This window comes from Macaca fascicularis, chromosome 7 (genome assembly GCF_037993035.2).
Source record: "Macaca fascicularis isolate 582-1 chromosome 7, T2T-MFA8v1.1".
NCBI lineage: Eukaryota > Metazoa > Chordata > Mammalia > Primates > Cercopithecidae > Macaca > Macaca fascicularis.
Window position 1 is genome coordinate 137,913,722 of NC_088381.1, and position 16,398 is coordinate 137,930,119.

Sequence of the window (16,398 nt, forward strand, 5' to 3'; positions counted from 1 at the left end):
CAGCTTGCTATCTCTCAGTACTTGTCATTGCAAAAATACTGTGAGGTATTTCATATTCTTTTTGGTGGAAGGGTCATGTCTGCTCACTCAATGCTATGAGTCAATAGAGATGGGAACTTTTCTAACATTTGAGTGGATACGAGTCAGTGATGCCTTGGGGGAAAAGTTAAAAAGAAAAATGCCTGCATGCTATATTGGTACAATCCATCCTGGATGAAATATCCTCTGTAGAATTTCGATCTTGTTCTTCCCTGCCCCGTAGGAACTCAGTCTCTGTGTGGGAAGGAAGCGGTCACCACTTCAGACCATGGTGAGACATGCATGACCATTTTGGGTTACACAGAGAGAAACTATTTAGACAGGCTGGTTGGTTTGTAATTTTCCCTTACACCTCCTCACCCATGACACTGCATCCCAGCAGCACGCCCTACTTACAGTGCCAGCTGTAAACATCCCTGTGACGAGGTGCCCTCGGCCAATGTCGGGGATATGGGGTGGATGGTGTTACTTTTGTGCTGAAGATGGGATATCCAAGACACAGCAGGTTAGGTGTGGCTCACAGGCCACATAGCAGGGTTGTGGAAAGAGGTATGAGGTACAAGGGAGAACCTGAGAGCACCGAGCAGCCTTCCCTTTAACCCAGCCCCTTCCTGGTGCTCGGAGTTCTACTGGGACTTGGGAAGCTAAGTTTGGATCTGGCCCCTGAGTCATGGGGAAGTGCACATGATTTTGTCTAATTGTAAGACTGTGGGCCATTAGAGTGAGAAGGGCCTGAGAGTCAACTAGCATTGCCATTTAATTTTAAATGAAAAAACAGGAGCCCAGACTTGCTAAGGGCCTTGTTCAAGGTCATAGATCCATCAAGAACTATCATGTGCTGAGGCCTCTGTTTGACTCTGAGGGGTCAAAGGATGAAATACAAGGAACATTTAAGGCAGGAGCTGACCATTGGGCAGTGGTGCACCAAAGGAATGGGGGGTGATGGTGAGGTCCCCCCAGTGGGGAGGAGTATTTTATCACTGACATTGTTTTGAATTGCTGGCATAGTGATTATAAAAAGCAGATAAACTGTTAGCTATATGTGCATTTTTTTTTTTTTAGTTTACCTGCAGACCTAATACCCCTTTATTGCCTGCCCCTGGAGCATACTGCTCCACTACCTTGCCCTTGGTCAGCTACTGGAGTCCTGTTGAGGAGACTGGTCACTCATAGGGATAAGGCAGGAAGACCATGTTTACCCCACACTACTACCTTAGACCAGCTAATAGGAATAGTAGATACCATTAAGCAACTTACTATGCCACCAGGTTTAATATTTTTCACATATGATTGCATTTAATCTTCACAATGACCCTATGAGACATGTGCAAGAGTTACCTTACTTTTACATGTAAGGAACCTGGAATTTTGAGAACTTTAACTGGCCAAGGTCACAGGGCGAACAAGGGGTAGAGCCTGAATCATTGACCACAAAGCCCATGCTCTTGACTGCCTATTTTGCCTCTATTCCAACTGTTTCTGACTTTAGAACCTTCTAACATGTCAGACCCTTGGATAGGAGTGTGCAGGAGGAGTGATAGGCACTTACTGCTGCTTTCAGCCTTGCCAAGGAAGCCCAAGTATTCCCTCACGCCCTATCTGTAGTTCCCTCTGACTGCCCTGAGGTCTCTCTGGCATGTGGGAGCAGTCCTCCAGTTGAGCTTTTAGACCATCCTCACATCTCCATTTGGGCTGGAGCTGCAGACAGTTCTCTTGGCCAGTGAGTTAATCAGAAGGGTGCTCCCTCCAGGGGGTTCTCTCAGGTCCCTTTGTAGGTTACAACTGAGGGATGATGTTATGTTTTTTGCTTTCTTTTCCTGCCTATTCTGTGGGGGAAAGGACTTTTTAGCTTAAAGGAGATGGAAAAACTCATGTAAACAGAAGTGTGACTTTAATTTGTGCAAATTCTGTTTCTATTCTCTCCATATCCACCCACTACCTGATACAAACCTGAGCACAGTTTCAGAGGCTGACTGTTCTGTTTGCCAGCGACATTGGCTTTTTCCTTGCCCTGGTAGGGCCTTTCCTTTTCTGGGTCAGGTGTCTGCCCTGTGTTTGGAAAGGAGCCCTGAGCAATGGTTCTGTGGTCTCCCTTTCTTCAGGGGCTCCCAGAGCCCCTGCATAACTCTGAGTCACATAAATGTTGAGAAATTGGGAATTGGCAATGGCCAAGTGGCACCGAGTGGTGTGTGGGATGGAAAGCCATGGTAGCAGGGCAGAGTCGGCCCGGCAAATGGTGCTTGGAAAAATGATCCTCTGGGGGCCACTTAGCCCGTCCTGTGAAAAAGTGCAAAGTCCACAAGTAAGAAAAATAACCTGTTCACATAGTTGGCTTGAAACCATAGGTGCTAAAACCCCATGTGGCTAAATAAACAGCAAGGGCCTGCTTAGTGATGTTCCATAAATCACTGAGTCCAGCAACCCTTCCCCGGGGCACCGCATCTCGTCCCTGTGCTAGCCCTTCTGAAACAGCAAAGTCAGTTCCTTACAACCTGGTCCTATCTTTCTCTCTTTTACTCCTGCAGTGCCTTCCTCTGCCAAATTCTCAGCCACCCGACGGTTCTGGAACGCTCCCGACACCACACTCTCACATGCTCACATGCTGACCTAGAGAATCCTGAGACTGGAGCCATGCGGTTTCTTATGCCTCTGGAATTTCATATTGTAATTTAGAAAGGTTGTTTTCAACCCACAGTTTGATATTTTGGGTTATCTTTCAGCATTTCATTCATTTTTGATAAGAGACTAGGTGGGTGTGAAGTATTTGAAGGGGTTTCAGGGTCACTGTAGGTGACACACTGCTAATTTTTTCTTTAATATTCTTGGCTCAGTGGGACAACTCCTTTTGCAATGAAACCTAAGTAAGTGCCTCTCATTTTTCAGTCTGGGTAACATTTTAATTGATTTTTCCCCTAAGAAAATCCAGTGCTTGATGGTCTGGGTTGTGTGTAGCATTTCCCAGGATGTGTCAAAGGGATAGATACTCTTTTTGCAGCCTCTGTGGGCTCATCCCCATGGTTTATTCAACAGTGGGCAGCCCTGTCTCTGAAGTGTCAGACTAGAATTCTGTGGGAGGGGTGACATGATGGGGACTCAAGCAATAGAAGGGTTCTTGGACTAAGTACCCTTTATGAATCTTGTACACCAGAGGTTCCATGGCTCTCCTATAGCTACCAGAGGTGGGTGTGGTGAAAGCTCAGGAAGGATGTGCAGAGTCCTAGTTTCCAGGAACTTGCATCCAATGAAACAGGGCACTGAGGACAAGGGGCAGATCCTGCACAAGGGCCACACTGCTTCTAGCCTTGTTCTGGGTGGGGCCTCAGGGAAAGCTTTGGGGACGGAGGATGGCCTTGAATGAGGGTAGGCTAAGATCTCATGGTTTATTCTTTCTGCTTGCTATGTCTTAGAGCATTTTTCTGGCCTCTCCAGCACCTGACATGATGCTAGCACCCAGTACATATACAACCAGTAACATCCTGGGTGATAACCTGGGTCTACAAGGTCCCAGTCCTTTTTTGTGTCCTCTTCCTGGGCCCTAATCTTATTTGCTACTCAGGATCCTGCTTTAGGTCCTCCTCTCTCAAGACAATGTCAGTTTACTTTTTCTGTAGTCTAAGGAACTCCCTGTCCGGATGGCCAGAGTAGGTACCTTGGTTACCAGTCGAGCCTCCACTGGGAGAGCCTCTGGTTCTTTCTCTGGGAGGACCGCATCATTCAACAAGGCATCTTCCCAGTCCACGTTTTTATGGCTTGTGACTCTTCTTCAGTTCTTCTGCATATGGCTCTCTGTAAGATTAGCCTTTTTTCTTGCACTCATTTTTCAGATGGACTTTACGATGCTTCATGTCATAGGTCAATTTGGCTAGGCCATCCTGCCCGGTTGTTTGGTCAAACACTTACCTAGATATTGGTGTGAAGGTATTTTGTGGATGTGGTCAACATTTACAGTCAATTGACTTCAAATAAAACAGATTCCCATTCATAATGTGGGTGGGTCCCATCCAATCAGTGGAAGGGCTTAAGAGCAAAGACTAAGGTTTCCCCAAAAAGAAGGAATTCTGCCTCCAGACTGTAACATCGAAATCCTGCTTGAGTTTCCAGTCTGCTAACCTGACCTATTGATTTTGGACTCAAGACTGCCCCATCACTCTTACCTGAATTTCTAGCCTACTGGCCTGCCCAACATATTTTAGACTTGCCAGCCTCTATAATTACATAGCCAATTCCTTAAAATATTACTCTCTCTCTCTTTATGTATATGTGTGTGTATCTATAATCTATAGATATCAAGCGCTTGTGCCTGTGCTGGCCCTTCCAAAACAAATAGATACATAGATACACACACACACACACACACACACACACACACCTGTCTCTATTTTCCATTGGTTCTCTTTCTCTGCAGAACCCTGAGTGACACAGACTTTCTCTGTCTACCATCTTCTGTCTCCACCTGTCTCCCCCTTTACCCCCGTCTTCCTCCATCGCCATGAGGTTCCCATGTTCTTTCTCCAAAATGTTTATAGCATAGCTGGCCAACCAATAACTGCTGACTACATGTGCAGAAGGTGCTTTGGTGTTGGGTTACCCAGGATCTCAGCTTTTCTGTCTGCTGCTTTCTTCAGCAGTTCCTCCTCTGGAAGGCAGTGTCTAGAAAAAAAGGCCAGCCCAAAGAGCCGAAACTCAAATCTTGTAATGTTTATGCTTTTTGGCCATTTTTGGTCTAAACCAAAAAAGAAGAGAAAGGAAAAAGATGATGAAGAAGAAAAGGTTTCCGGGATAAAAGACTAAACTCTGGGCTAACATCAAGATTGGGTATTTAGGTTATCCATGCTTTCCTTTGTTCCCAATCACCACGAGTAATTGAGAGGCACAGAGGCCTGGGCTGGTCCTAGCTGATAGGGCCGATAGAGCTGTGCTCTAGGCTTATCCCATCTTGGTGGGATGTGAAAGAACCCGTGCCCTGGGCCTGGAGACAGGGTTCATGTTTATCTGGTCCAACCTCTTTTTTCCTCTCCTGTCTCCTGCCCTGCCCACTCCTGCTGGACTTTGGTCTTTCTTCGCCATGTGCAATTAGTGGTGGACAGGGTTGTGTGCTTTCTGGTGACAAGGAGTGGACATGGTTTCACTTCTATTTGAGTATTTACCATGTGCCAGACTTGGTACTGGGCAGTTTGCTTGGATGTTTTTCTCTTGTGTTTCTTCTCTTAGGCAGTCAGAGGTTTGTCACTGACGTTTTAGCCACTCATTGCCAAGTGCGGAATGACCTGACTCTCACTTCCCTGCACCCTCTGAGGGACAGGATTATAGGCAGGCGTGTGAGTGTGTATGTGTGGTTATGTGTTTCCATGCCCCACTGGACAGCCCTGATTGTTCCCTTTCCCCTGCTGTTTATGGCTTCCAGATGTTTACAGATGGTCCTGGCCCATTCTCATAGATACCTGGCCAGACCTTCTAATCTTGTCATCTCTCCCTGAATGTTCCTGAGCACAGATTATTTTAGAACAGTGTGTGTCTACTTCTGGGGAGCTCCCTCTCTGAACCCAGGATCACAAAGAGACCCATGAAATTGGTCTCCTGTCTTGCATTCTGAAAGGGGACTTCTTGGTACCTAAGAAAACTGATAGATGTGAATTTTAACATGCATTTGGGATCCAGGTAACGAGAAGGACAGAGGATGGCAGTGGCCCCATGGGTGGGCTGGCTTTTTGGGTCTGCCACTTCCTAGTTCTGTGATCTTGATCCAGTGACTCTGCCAGTCTGTGTTTCTGCATCTTCCTTTATTCAGTGAGGATAAGAAGAACATATTTTAGAGGCTTGTTTGAGTTTGAAGTGAGTTAATACAAGCAAACTGCCCAGTACCGAGTCTGGCACATGGCAAATACTCAAATAAATGTTAGCTATTGTTATTCATTTTAGAGTTCTGCAAAGGTGGGTGAGTTACAAATTTGGGTCCTCAGATATGGAATAAGTTTATGACCTGTGGTAGTTACTGATTAGCGTCTGCATGACCCATAACCTCTAGAGAAGCCCTTCAAGAATAATTGATTGGTTGATTGAAGGGCTTACAGGGCTACAAAAACATGTATAAGGTAAGTTGATGAATAGTTGAGGAGGTCTAGATGTTTCAGTTATCTGTTGTTGTGTGACAGACTGCTCCAAAATGTACTGGCTTACCATAAAAATAATTTATTCTTTCTAATGTGTCTGTGGGTTGGCCGGGTACTTGTTTTATCTGCATTTACTCCTGGATTCATCCAGGTGGGGGAGGATCAGCTGGGCTGGAATGTACAAGGTGACCTCCCTCTCACATCTACTCGCTGAGTTGCTTCCCTTTCCTCTCTGTGGCCTCTTGTTCTCCAGTAGGCGAGACCAGCTTCCTCCTGGTGATCTCAGGGCAGCTTCCACAAAAGTGAAAGCCAGAGCTGCAAGTCTTCTTGAGGCCTCGGCCTGACACACAGCATCAGCGTTGCCTCCAACATTCTATTGGCCAAAGGAAACCAGAGTCCATGTGAGGGGTCCACACAGGGGCATGATCACAGGGAGGCACAGTTCAGTGAGGACTGTTTTGTAATGAGATGAACTATACTGAGTAAAAGAAAAATATAGGTTAGAATAAAAATCAGATTATTCTGTGTCAAGATGATCTCGCAGAGAGGTGAAGCACCCAGCCAGTGTTGAAATGTCAGCTCTACCACTTCCTAGTTCTTTGATCTTGATCCAATTTCTCAGCCAGTCTGTGTTTCTGCATCCTTTTCTGTTCAATGAGGATAACAACACTGCCTTTAAAGGTTTGTAATGAATTTGAAGTGAGTTAATACAAATAATGCACCTAATACCAAGTCTGGCCCATGGTAAATACTCAAACAGATGTTAGCTATTTTTATTCATTTTATAGTTCTGCAATGGTGGGTGAGTTAAGTTTGGTATTAAGTTTTCTGCTTCTGAGGCAAAGAGAGAAAAATATCCAGGTACAAGATCTGTAGTTTGCGTAGGTTGAGAAGATATCATTGTTTAGAAGAGGCTGTGCTGTGTCCAGAACATTTGGTTTTGAATGCAGCAGATTTGGGATAGTCTACAAAGACACTGACATAGAAAAGCTCACTGTAAAAATAAATTTATTTGTTTCCTAGAGCAAATGGTTAGAGGCAACACTGTCTAGAGGTTAGCAAGTCAAGCCTGACTGTCAGGATCCCCGGCCCTTCTCTCTCCTGGCTGAGTGAACTTGGGAAAATCCATTAATCTCTCCAACATTCAGTTTCCTTGTCTACAAAATGGGCATAATAATAGTGCCTACCTCATATGGGCAAAGGATTAATCAGGTAAAGCCCTTAGTCTATTGCCTGGCACATATCACTCAATGAATGTTTGTTTTTATTGTTATTAGTTGTAAAGATGATTTTAAGGGAGATTTTCTCTTTGCTGTGAGACAAACTCACTGTGTACTCTTCACAGAGGGTTAGTGCTATTATGATAAATCACTCCTGTCTCTTTCTTAGAGGCACCTGGACTTGCAGATACTGTAATGAAGTAATAAATCAATAATAAAAATAATAAAATAAAGCCTGCATTCAGGCTTTTAAAAAAATTCTTTGCTATACCCCATTTTTCCAAATTAGTGAGCTTTATCATTTCTATTATTTTATTTTATTTTATTGAGACAGGGTTTTACTCTGTGGCCCAGGCTGTAGTGCAGTGGCATGATCATGGCTCACTGCAGCCTCAACCTCCTGGACTCAGGTGACCCTCCCACCTCAGCCTCCTGGGTAGCTGGGACTACAGGCATGTGCCACCACACTGGCTACTTTTTGTGTTTTTTGTTTTTGTTTTTGTTTTTTTTTGTAGAGCCAGAGTCTTGCTATGTTACCCAGGCTGGTCTCAAACTCCTGGGGTAAGCAGTCTGCCTGCCTCAGCCTTCCCAAATGCTGGGATTATAGGCATGAGCCACTGAGCCTGGCATTTTAATGATTTTATTCTCCATGGAACTTCATAGACACTGACTATAAACAGCTCAGAACAGCCTTCAAGGACTTCCAGAAATCCATCAACAGGGCCTTAATCACGGGTCTGTGCCTATTCTTAGATGGCTCCTGTCCACATTTCCTAGGGTCTTGGGACCCCCAGTGGTGTGAAGTCAGGTTCATTATTCGCTCTGCCCCTGGGGAAGATCCCCCCTTCTCTCTTTGCCTCTTGCTTTCAGTCTGATTTATAGCTTTAGAAGGTTGGCCTGGAGAGTCTTAATTTAAAGCCTCTGTCAGAGGTTGTTACATGAACGTGGTGCCAGTAAAAAGCTGTTTTCCTTTGGTTTTGCTCCTCTGTTGCCTCTTTCATGGCATGAAATACGACGTAGGAAAATAAGGCTACCAAATTGGGGTTGGGGGAGCTATTGAAAAATTCTTGCATAATCCTCTTGAAGTTGCCATGGCACCTTCCCAGCCAGGGGCTGAAGTCAAAATGCTGGATCTTTAAGCCAGGTTTCCCAAGGCCCCTCTCCCTGCTCAGTTTCTGTCTCTTTCCTGCCTCTAGATGCTGTTCTGGTGGTAGTCACAGTTGGAGGCAGAATCCCAAGTCTGATGTCTGTCAGCTGTTTGAAACTCCTCTTCCTCTAGCCAAGGAGATTCTGTTTAGCTTTTCTATATTTGCATTATGAAAACAGTAGTTTTTTTTTTTTTTCACTTCCCAAATTCAAAATTACATTTTCTATTTTAATAGTGAATATGCTATATGTGCCTGCCTCCTGGCCCTTAGATATTTTTATGCCCCTAAGGAAATATTTTTACCCTGCAACGAGAATCACCAGGCTATTGTTTTCGAGCATTTTCCTAGCAGTGAGACATAGCATTGTTTTTCTGTCATCTGACTTATCTGTAAAACTGCACTGAGCTACTTTGTGTCTCTGTGTACTCCCATGGCTTGTTTAAACATGCACGCTCTACCTATATGTGTGTCATTAACAGAGCCATTATTTCAAGGAACTTGGCTTCTTTAAAGTGGAGTTGAGTATCTGTTATTTTGATTGCTTGTGCTGTTGTTCAGTGCACAGCATGGTTCTCCAGGTTGCTGATACCAAGTTCCTTGCTCTTAAGAAGGGTATTTTTGTAACAATCTGTAAACATTCAGTGGGATGCCCAAGACTACATTCCTGTCAACTTCTTCAAGAGAAGAGTTGTAGAATAGTGGTATGAAAAAAATACAGTGGGTAAATAAACAAGTAAATGAAAAATAAAGTAATAGTACAGGTTTATGATGTGATTCTTTTGTTATCAAAAAAGAAGATGTGTGCACCTGTATTTCCGTGAGTGTATGTACGTAAAATCTAGGGAAGGTACGGTGTTTAACTTTGGCAGGATTATAGGTTTTTCCAAAGTTTCTTTTTTAAAACTTCTTTATAATAAGAAATCCAACACTATTTATTTTTAATAATTAAAACAAAAACAAAACCAGAAAAAAACAAAAAGGGAAGCCAGGCAGGCTAAGTGGTTGATTGGAAATAATTTTCAGGTAAGCGGCTGTGCAGATGTGAGACGCCCTGGAGCTGGCCATGCTGGACACAGCGTACCATGCACTGTCTCAGCCGGGGACTGGCTCGGGGGAAACCAGGTTTGACTGTTCAGACATGCTCATGTGTTCCTGAGGCTGCTGAGTGCAGACACCATCCGGCTGGGCCTGTTTTCTCTCCCATTGGATGGAAGCAGCATTGTGTAATTCACTGAAATTCACTCTACCTGCTTTGCTCAGCAGTGTTGGAGGGTGGGGAGGAGCCAAGGCTGGACCTTGTTTCTGCTCCTCCTGGGTGCCGAGCGTCACTCCACATGAGGCTGATGGCGACGGCTCCATCCTGCTGTGTCTGGGCTTGGAAGGGTCTACGTGCACAGGCATTCCTGTATCAGCTTGCAGGGTAGCCAGGCTCCTGCACCCACCTTTCCTGCAGCCCATAGACAGCATCCATAGGAGCCACTCTGAAAACAGTAAGATATTCCACCTTCCGGACAAGCTGCCACTCTGAGAAGGGGCATCCCTGGAGTCCCTGGCTGGCTTGTTGCTGCAGTTGAACCTATTTGGTGGGAATGCTAACGAATGCTGGCAGCAGAGATGGCCACAGGGAGGTTCTGAACCTCTAGCCCCCTCAGCGTGCGCTGACATGGGAGACAGCTCTCCGTGGTAATTCATCAATGGGGCAGCTCATCAGTTCCTTGGGTCCAGGCCTGGTCCTTGCTACTTACTTTGGGTGCTGGACACAGAAGCCAGGAATGTTAAATCACAGGAGTGATAGTCACCACAAGCTGTGTCTTCTCTTGCAGAGAAAGTCTACTCGTGTGACCAGGAGAGGCAGAGTGCCCTGGAAGAGGCCCGGCAAAATCCCCGTGAGGGTATTGTCATCCCTGAGTGTGCCCCTGGGGGACTCTATAAGCCAGTGCAGTGCCATCAGTCCACTGGCTACTGCTGGTGTGTGCTGGTGGACACAGGGCGCCCGCTGCCTGGGACCTCCACACGGTAAGCCCCCCAGGCTGAGTCCTGGGAAAAGGGACCTGCTGGCTGTTAGGCATGCTGGCATCTCCCAGCGTTCCTGCCCTGGTTTGGTGGGAGTGCCTGGGAGAGCAATGTTTTCAACGAGTAGAAGACTTTCAGGTAGAAAGACCCTGGGACCTGGATTCTGGTCACAGGCCTGTCTCTTTCTAACTTAAGACCTTGGAACAGTACTTAACCTCTCTGAACGTCAGTTTCCTGATGAGATTATTGCCCTTTCTAAGCCACTCAGTTCCATGGATCAAAAAAGATACTGCGTGCAGCTCAAGTATCATTGTTATTATGCTTGGGTGGTTGAAATGACATGCCTGAACATGTCGCAATGGGAACATTGATGCTAAGATTGCCTTGTAGCTGCCGGACAGCACAAGGGATATCGTGCTGCCCACCTTTGGTGCTTTAGGCTTGGTGACAACATAGATCATTGCTGGGCAGTAGTGACTGAAGTAGGCTCAGTTGCCTGCCCCTCCCAACCCCCCCATATCTCTCTTTTCTCAGCTACGTGATGCCCAGTTGTGAGAGCGACGCCAGGGCCAAGAGTACAGAGGTGGATGACCCCTTCAAGGACAGGGAGCTACCAGGTGGGAGACGATGCTGGCCCTGCCGGCACCGTCACCTCCTTCTGTTCCTCCACCCTCTCATCATGCAGAAGAAGCTGCTTCCTCTTTGTCTGTTTCCCCATATGTAAGATGGAGCCAGGAGCCGTGGGATCTGCATCCCGGTCGGGGATTTATCCCTAATTAGCTCTGTGCTCTTGTGCACGTTGCTTCTCTTCCCTGTGCCTCTTCGTCTTTATAATGCAGTCATTGGGTTAAAATCCTGTCTCTGCAATTCCACAATGCGTTGTCCATCTGAGGTCCATGAGGACAATGTGTTGAGCACTGTGAGTTATTTTTTCCAGGGCTGTGAGGATAAGATAGCTTACAGGGAGGGGCTGTCCTGAGCGATGCGGACAGTGTCTGTTGCCTGCTCTGAAGAGGCAGATGACCTCTGTGACACAGGACCATCATGGAGTGTGACACAAGACACATAGGAAGGGCCCTGGGACCTCCAGACGGCTGCTTTGTGGGTTTCCCCTTATTTATAGTGATCTCTGCCTACAGGTTACAGTAAAATTACTAAATGTTGGTGGCTTGGAATCTTGTTTTCTTTACACAGCACAAAGTCAGATTAGTTCCTTACACAGCACAAAGTCAGATTAGTGCTGGTGGGAAATGGGCCACCTTTCCATGACATATCAGGACTCCAAGTGAGAACTGAAAGCAGAAAGTTCCAAAAGTCAGGGAGTTTCCACACGAGGTTTGTAGAAATCACCCCATCACAAGAATGGAGTCATGGTGGCCAGGGTATCCCTTTTAGCCAACCCCTCAACAAATGTGAATTGAGATTCTACTATGTGCCAGGCACTGGGTATAATCTAGTGGTCAAAGTTGACATGAGACTTACAGAGTGAAGGAGACAGATAGGATACGAATAAATGAATATGGGCATTTATAGATAGTCATGGTGGGTACTCTGGAGGAAAAGCAGAATGTGCTGTGAGAATGGCAGGGAGAACTTACTTTAGATTCCACAGCTTCTCTGAGAAGCAAGTGTTGAACCTGAGACCTGGAGGATTTGGGGACAGAAGAGAATGAGCTAGTTGCTCATTTCTGTGTGGAGTTGCTGTGGAGAGGAGCATTGGGAGTAGTGTAGAAGGCCCATCTGGTGCTGGTGATCGTGACTTTATAGAACACCCATTTATCCAATTGTGTGGTGGTGTTTTCCCCAGCTATGTAGTGTAGACATGGAAAAGGCGTATCTATAGAAGGTTCATCTGTGCTTTACTGTGTTTTGCTGGAATAGTACAAGGAGGAAAAAAGGAACAAAGGACTTGAGAGTACTGGCAAGAGAGATGCTGTAGTTATAATCTAAGATGGATGAGGAGGGAAGTGAAAAAAGGAGGACACTCTTGGGTGGATCTGGTGGTAGGTATACTTAAGTCAACTTTGACCACTGGGGGTTCTCTCCCTGTCTTGTGCTCCCACAGCCCCTAGTTCTTACCCATAACACAGTATTTTTCTCGCTTTAGGATGACTGCTTGGCTATTAGCTTGGGTTCCCCTGTAGATGTGAACTTTACAAGGATAAGGACCTTCTGTATTGTTCACTGCTGTATCTCTAGCATTTAACATGGTGCCTGAGTTGATGTCTAGCAAAAATGTGTGGAATGGAAGAAAATTGAAAGCATTATTTGGTCTGATGGTCCTTTGTGGGGTATAGGTAAAGGAACTATGGAAGTTTATGAGACTCCTCTGATCAGTAAACAAATCCCTAAAGTGGATTTGGCTGGACAAGAAGGGCTTTGAGAAGTTCAGGAAAGGATGGTAGTTGAGAAAGCTATTGACTTGATTATAACCTGGCATCTACCTTCAAATCTCATTTTATCTTTTAGGCTGTCCAGAAGGGAAGAAAATGGAGTTTATCACCAGCCTACTGGATGCTCTCACCACTGACATGGTTCAGGCCATTAACTCAGCAGCGCCCACTGGAGGTGGGAGGTGAGAATGTGAGCAGGAATCAGGCCCAGGAGAAAAATGTGGGGCCCCTGACTTTTCAGATGCTGAGGGAGGGTGGGAGAGCGGGCAGGGTTTGCGGAGGGCAAGGGCTAGAAGGTGATCTGTTTCCTGAAACCATGTCCCCATAGCTTTGACCTGCCTTCTGCCAAAAATCTTCCTGCCCCTCTACCTTCCCTATTCTTTGGGAGCTGCTTGTCCCTAGCTTTTAGTTACCTGCTTTATAGGAAAGTCCAGGGCTGTCTGGGACTTCCAGCTGTTTAATCTCAGAAGGGGATGGATTGGAGTGAGAGTTCTGAATGGCAAGAAGGGTGATGGGCATATCATGGGGACAGGGAGGACAGAGAGGGAGGACAGAGAGGAAGCACAAAGCACTTTGTGATTTTCTTGTCTCCTAAAGGGCAGGAACCAAATGCCTTTTTGGCATCCTGAGAATTCCAAGGAGCTCTTGGCAATGGAATTGGACACTCATGTAGCCAAATCCAGCTTAGGTCAGGAATTGAGGTGGTAGCTGAGGCAGTCCTGACCTGAGGCTGAAATGCACATGCTCCCCAGTAACCAGCATTGCTGGCACTCGTGAGTTTGGCCCCTTAGGCCAGTTGGTTGGAGATGCATGCGTGCATTCATCCATCTGCTTACCACCTTTTGAACATGGAAGACACAGCAAACACTGGGCTAAGGACAAGGTATCTGGGGATAGAGGCATGTCCCACCTTCAAAGGATGCAGCTTAGTGGGGATACTACACCATAGATAGATACTTACAAAATCTGTGGTGAGTGCTAGGACAGAGGTGGAAGAACGGAGAATGGTTGTCTAACTCAGTCTGAAGGAGTCAGAAAAGGCTTCCTGGAGGAGGTGATATCTGAGCTGAGTTTTAAAGGATAGTTTTAAAGGACTTAGCCGGTCAAAGAAAAGAGAAAGCCATTCCAGAGAGAATGAAAGGATATTGTGGATCCAAGAAAGTGCATGTCTATGGTTCAGTTAGGTTGGGCTGGGATGGATAGTCAGAGGAGGAGGAAGCGGAGGAGGTAAGAGTGGTAATCGTGAGATGGAAGAGATGGGCAGGACTCAGATCCCAAAAGGCCTGTGAGACATGCTGAGTAAGACTTCTGCTTATGAAGCCAGTTGGGGAAGCACAGCAGGGACTGGTGGAGACAAGCAGGGGGGTGTTTAGTCTCCTTACAGCAGCAAGGGAGGTACCCTAGGCTTGGCAGAGATGGGAAGCCTGCCTCTGAACTTCTATGGCTCACTAAGGAGGGAGCGCTAGTTCCCCGGCATCTGCCCAGCGGCAGAGCTGTTATCCATAAGGCAAGGAATGCAACCAAGAGAAAAAGCCTAGGCCTTGGAAGGACCCCAGCATGGCTCCCTCAGTGGTGACCCTGCATGGGTCCCACCTGCAGTTCTGCCTGAGTCCTAAGGAGGCAGGACTTCAAGCTCCCCCTGGCTGCTTTCCCAAGAGCACTGCGTGGTCTCCGCTGTAGGTGGGGGACGCAGATGGGCCCTGCTGCCAGGGGAAGGAAGGTAGGTTTGTGCCTTATCCTCAAATGACAGACAGAAGGGATTTTTACAGGCAATGAAAGCTAAGAAATTTATGATTTTTTAATATCAGTGTGTCCTTAGGGAAGAGGATCTTTTTTCCATTCTATTTTAGGTGTGATTTAGAGTTGGAAGAGATTTTTCAAAAAAATAATTGTTTTCAAAACATGTTTTTCATTTTAAGCTCATATTAGCTTGACCATACTTGGTTTTGATGGGAATGAAAGATTTGAACTGCCTTTGGTAGTTATGTTACCTAGAGGCTGGACTTTAGTCAAAAGACAGACAAGATGCTCCAAGAAATAGTTTAGAAATCAAGGAAGTGGGTGGGAGAAGGGAGAAGAAAGAGAGAAACTGCTATCCAGGAAGGTAGCTGCCAGGGTTACCAGCGTAGTAAGAGGGTTTAAGGCCGTCCCAGATCTTCCCACTATATTCAGCATAAGCCCTAACTCTGACCTGGGCTGGCCCTTCAGGACAACCTAGCTGGCCCCACCTCTCCTCACATATTCCTTTCCTTCCCATCATTGTGTTCCAGGCACTGGTTCTCCTGGTTCTCCTCAGTTCTGGTTCCTCGAACAAGTCAAGCTCTTGTCTGTTCCAGGACCTGTATGTCAGTTGCTCCTAGAATTCAGTTCCCCATCTTCCAATGACTGGCCCCTGCTTATCTATTTAAATGTCACCTTCTCCAGGAGCACTCAATCTGCAAGAGCTGCCTGTTTACCCTGTACCTCAGCACCCCTTTTAACTCTCAGCCTAGCATATATAACGGTCTGATACTTTGCTGGCTTGTTGATATATTATCTGTCTCCCCAAACCCAGTGAGAATTTAAGTTCTATGAGAGAAGAAACATTTTCTGTCTTCTTCCCTCCTGTATTCCCAGAGCTTAGACTAGTGCCTGGAACATAGTAGGTGCCCAATAAAATATGTTAAATGAATAAATAGCTAGAGGGACAGGGATAGATGGATGGATCCCTGTTTTGATAAGACCTCTTTCTGGCACACATCAGAGGATCTACCCCGACCACCAAAAGACCAAGTATAAGGCTGGAGCCAGTTGTCAAGTTTACTGTGGTGCTATTTTGTAACCAGGGCCTGAGGGCACCGTGGCCGGGACCCAGGGACTTGGAGCGCCATGCAGACAGACCTTGGCCAGTTGTCCCTCTTGTGTGATGGAGGAGCAGACGCATGGGGAAGCTGGAGGTCAGGTAGCATGTCTGGAACAGGACTGACGAAGACAATTAGGAAATCCAGGCATCCTGGGTTTTGGCTTTGACTGTGGAGTTCAGGCAGAGTTGGGGCTGCAGGCATGAGGTTAAGGAAGCCACATCTGATCCCTCCTTTATCCTCTCAGACTCTAGTAGTTAAAGCTGGACATCAGCTGAGGCCAGGGAAACAGTCCCACTTGGGGACAGTGGGAAAAAGGGATAGAAGATGTTTGAACAGTACAGAAAAAAGGTGTCTTCCTCCCAGTCTACTTCCTGTCGGGCATGAGATGTTGGCTTTGCATCAACTCTCATGTTTCAACCTGCCCCTGGTATGAGCTCCATGCTAGGTTCTGGGGCATCTGAAGAAAAGGGGATAGTTTCTGGCCTGGAGGGGAGATACAGAACAACCACATGACTGCAGTACAAAGTCAGTGGGATAATAGAGGCTGAGAAAGTGTTGTAGGGACCCTGGGAAGCCAGGGCGTGCGAGGAAAGGCTTTCCATGGGAGCGACCGTGGAGCCCCATCTTCACTT

General features: G+C 46.4%; 1 protein-coding gene across 11 annotated transcripts in view; it reads left to right on the forward strand.

The window, feature by feature from the left end:
• The window catches only part of SMOC1 (SPARC related modular calcium binding 1), a 150,757-nt gene that overhangs the window by 119,994 nt on the left and 14,365 nt on the right, over nt 1-16,398 (forward strand). For all 11 annotated transcript variants that reach the window (XM_005561617.4, XM_015453934.3, XM_005561618.4 and 8 more), the window contains 3 exons: nt 10,341-10,533; nt 11,065-11,147; nt 13,000-13,105. In XM_005561617.4, coding sequence (XP_005561674.1) covers nt 10,341-10,533; nt 11,065-11,147; nt 13,000-13,105 — 382 coding nt within the window. The remainder of the gene's footprint in view (nt 1-10,340; nt 10,534-11,064; nt 11,148-12,999; nt 13,106-16,398) is intronic.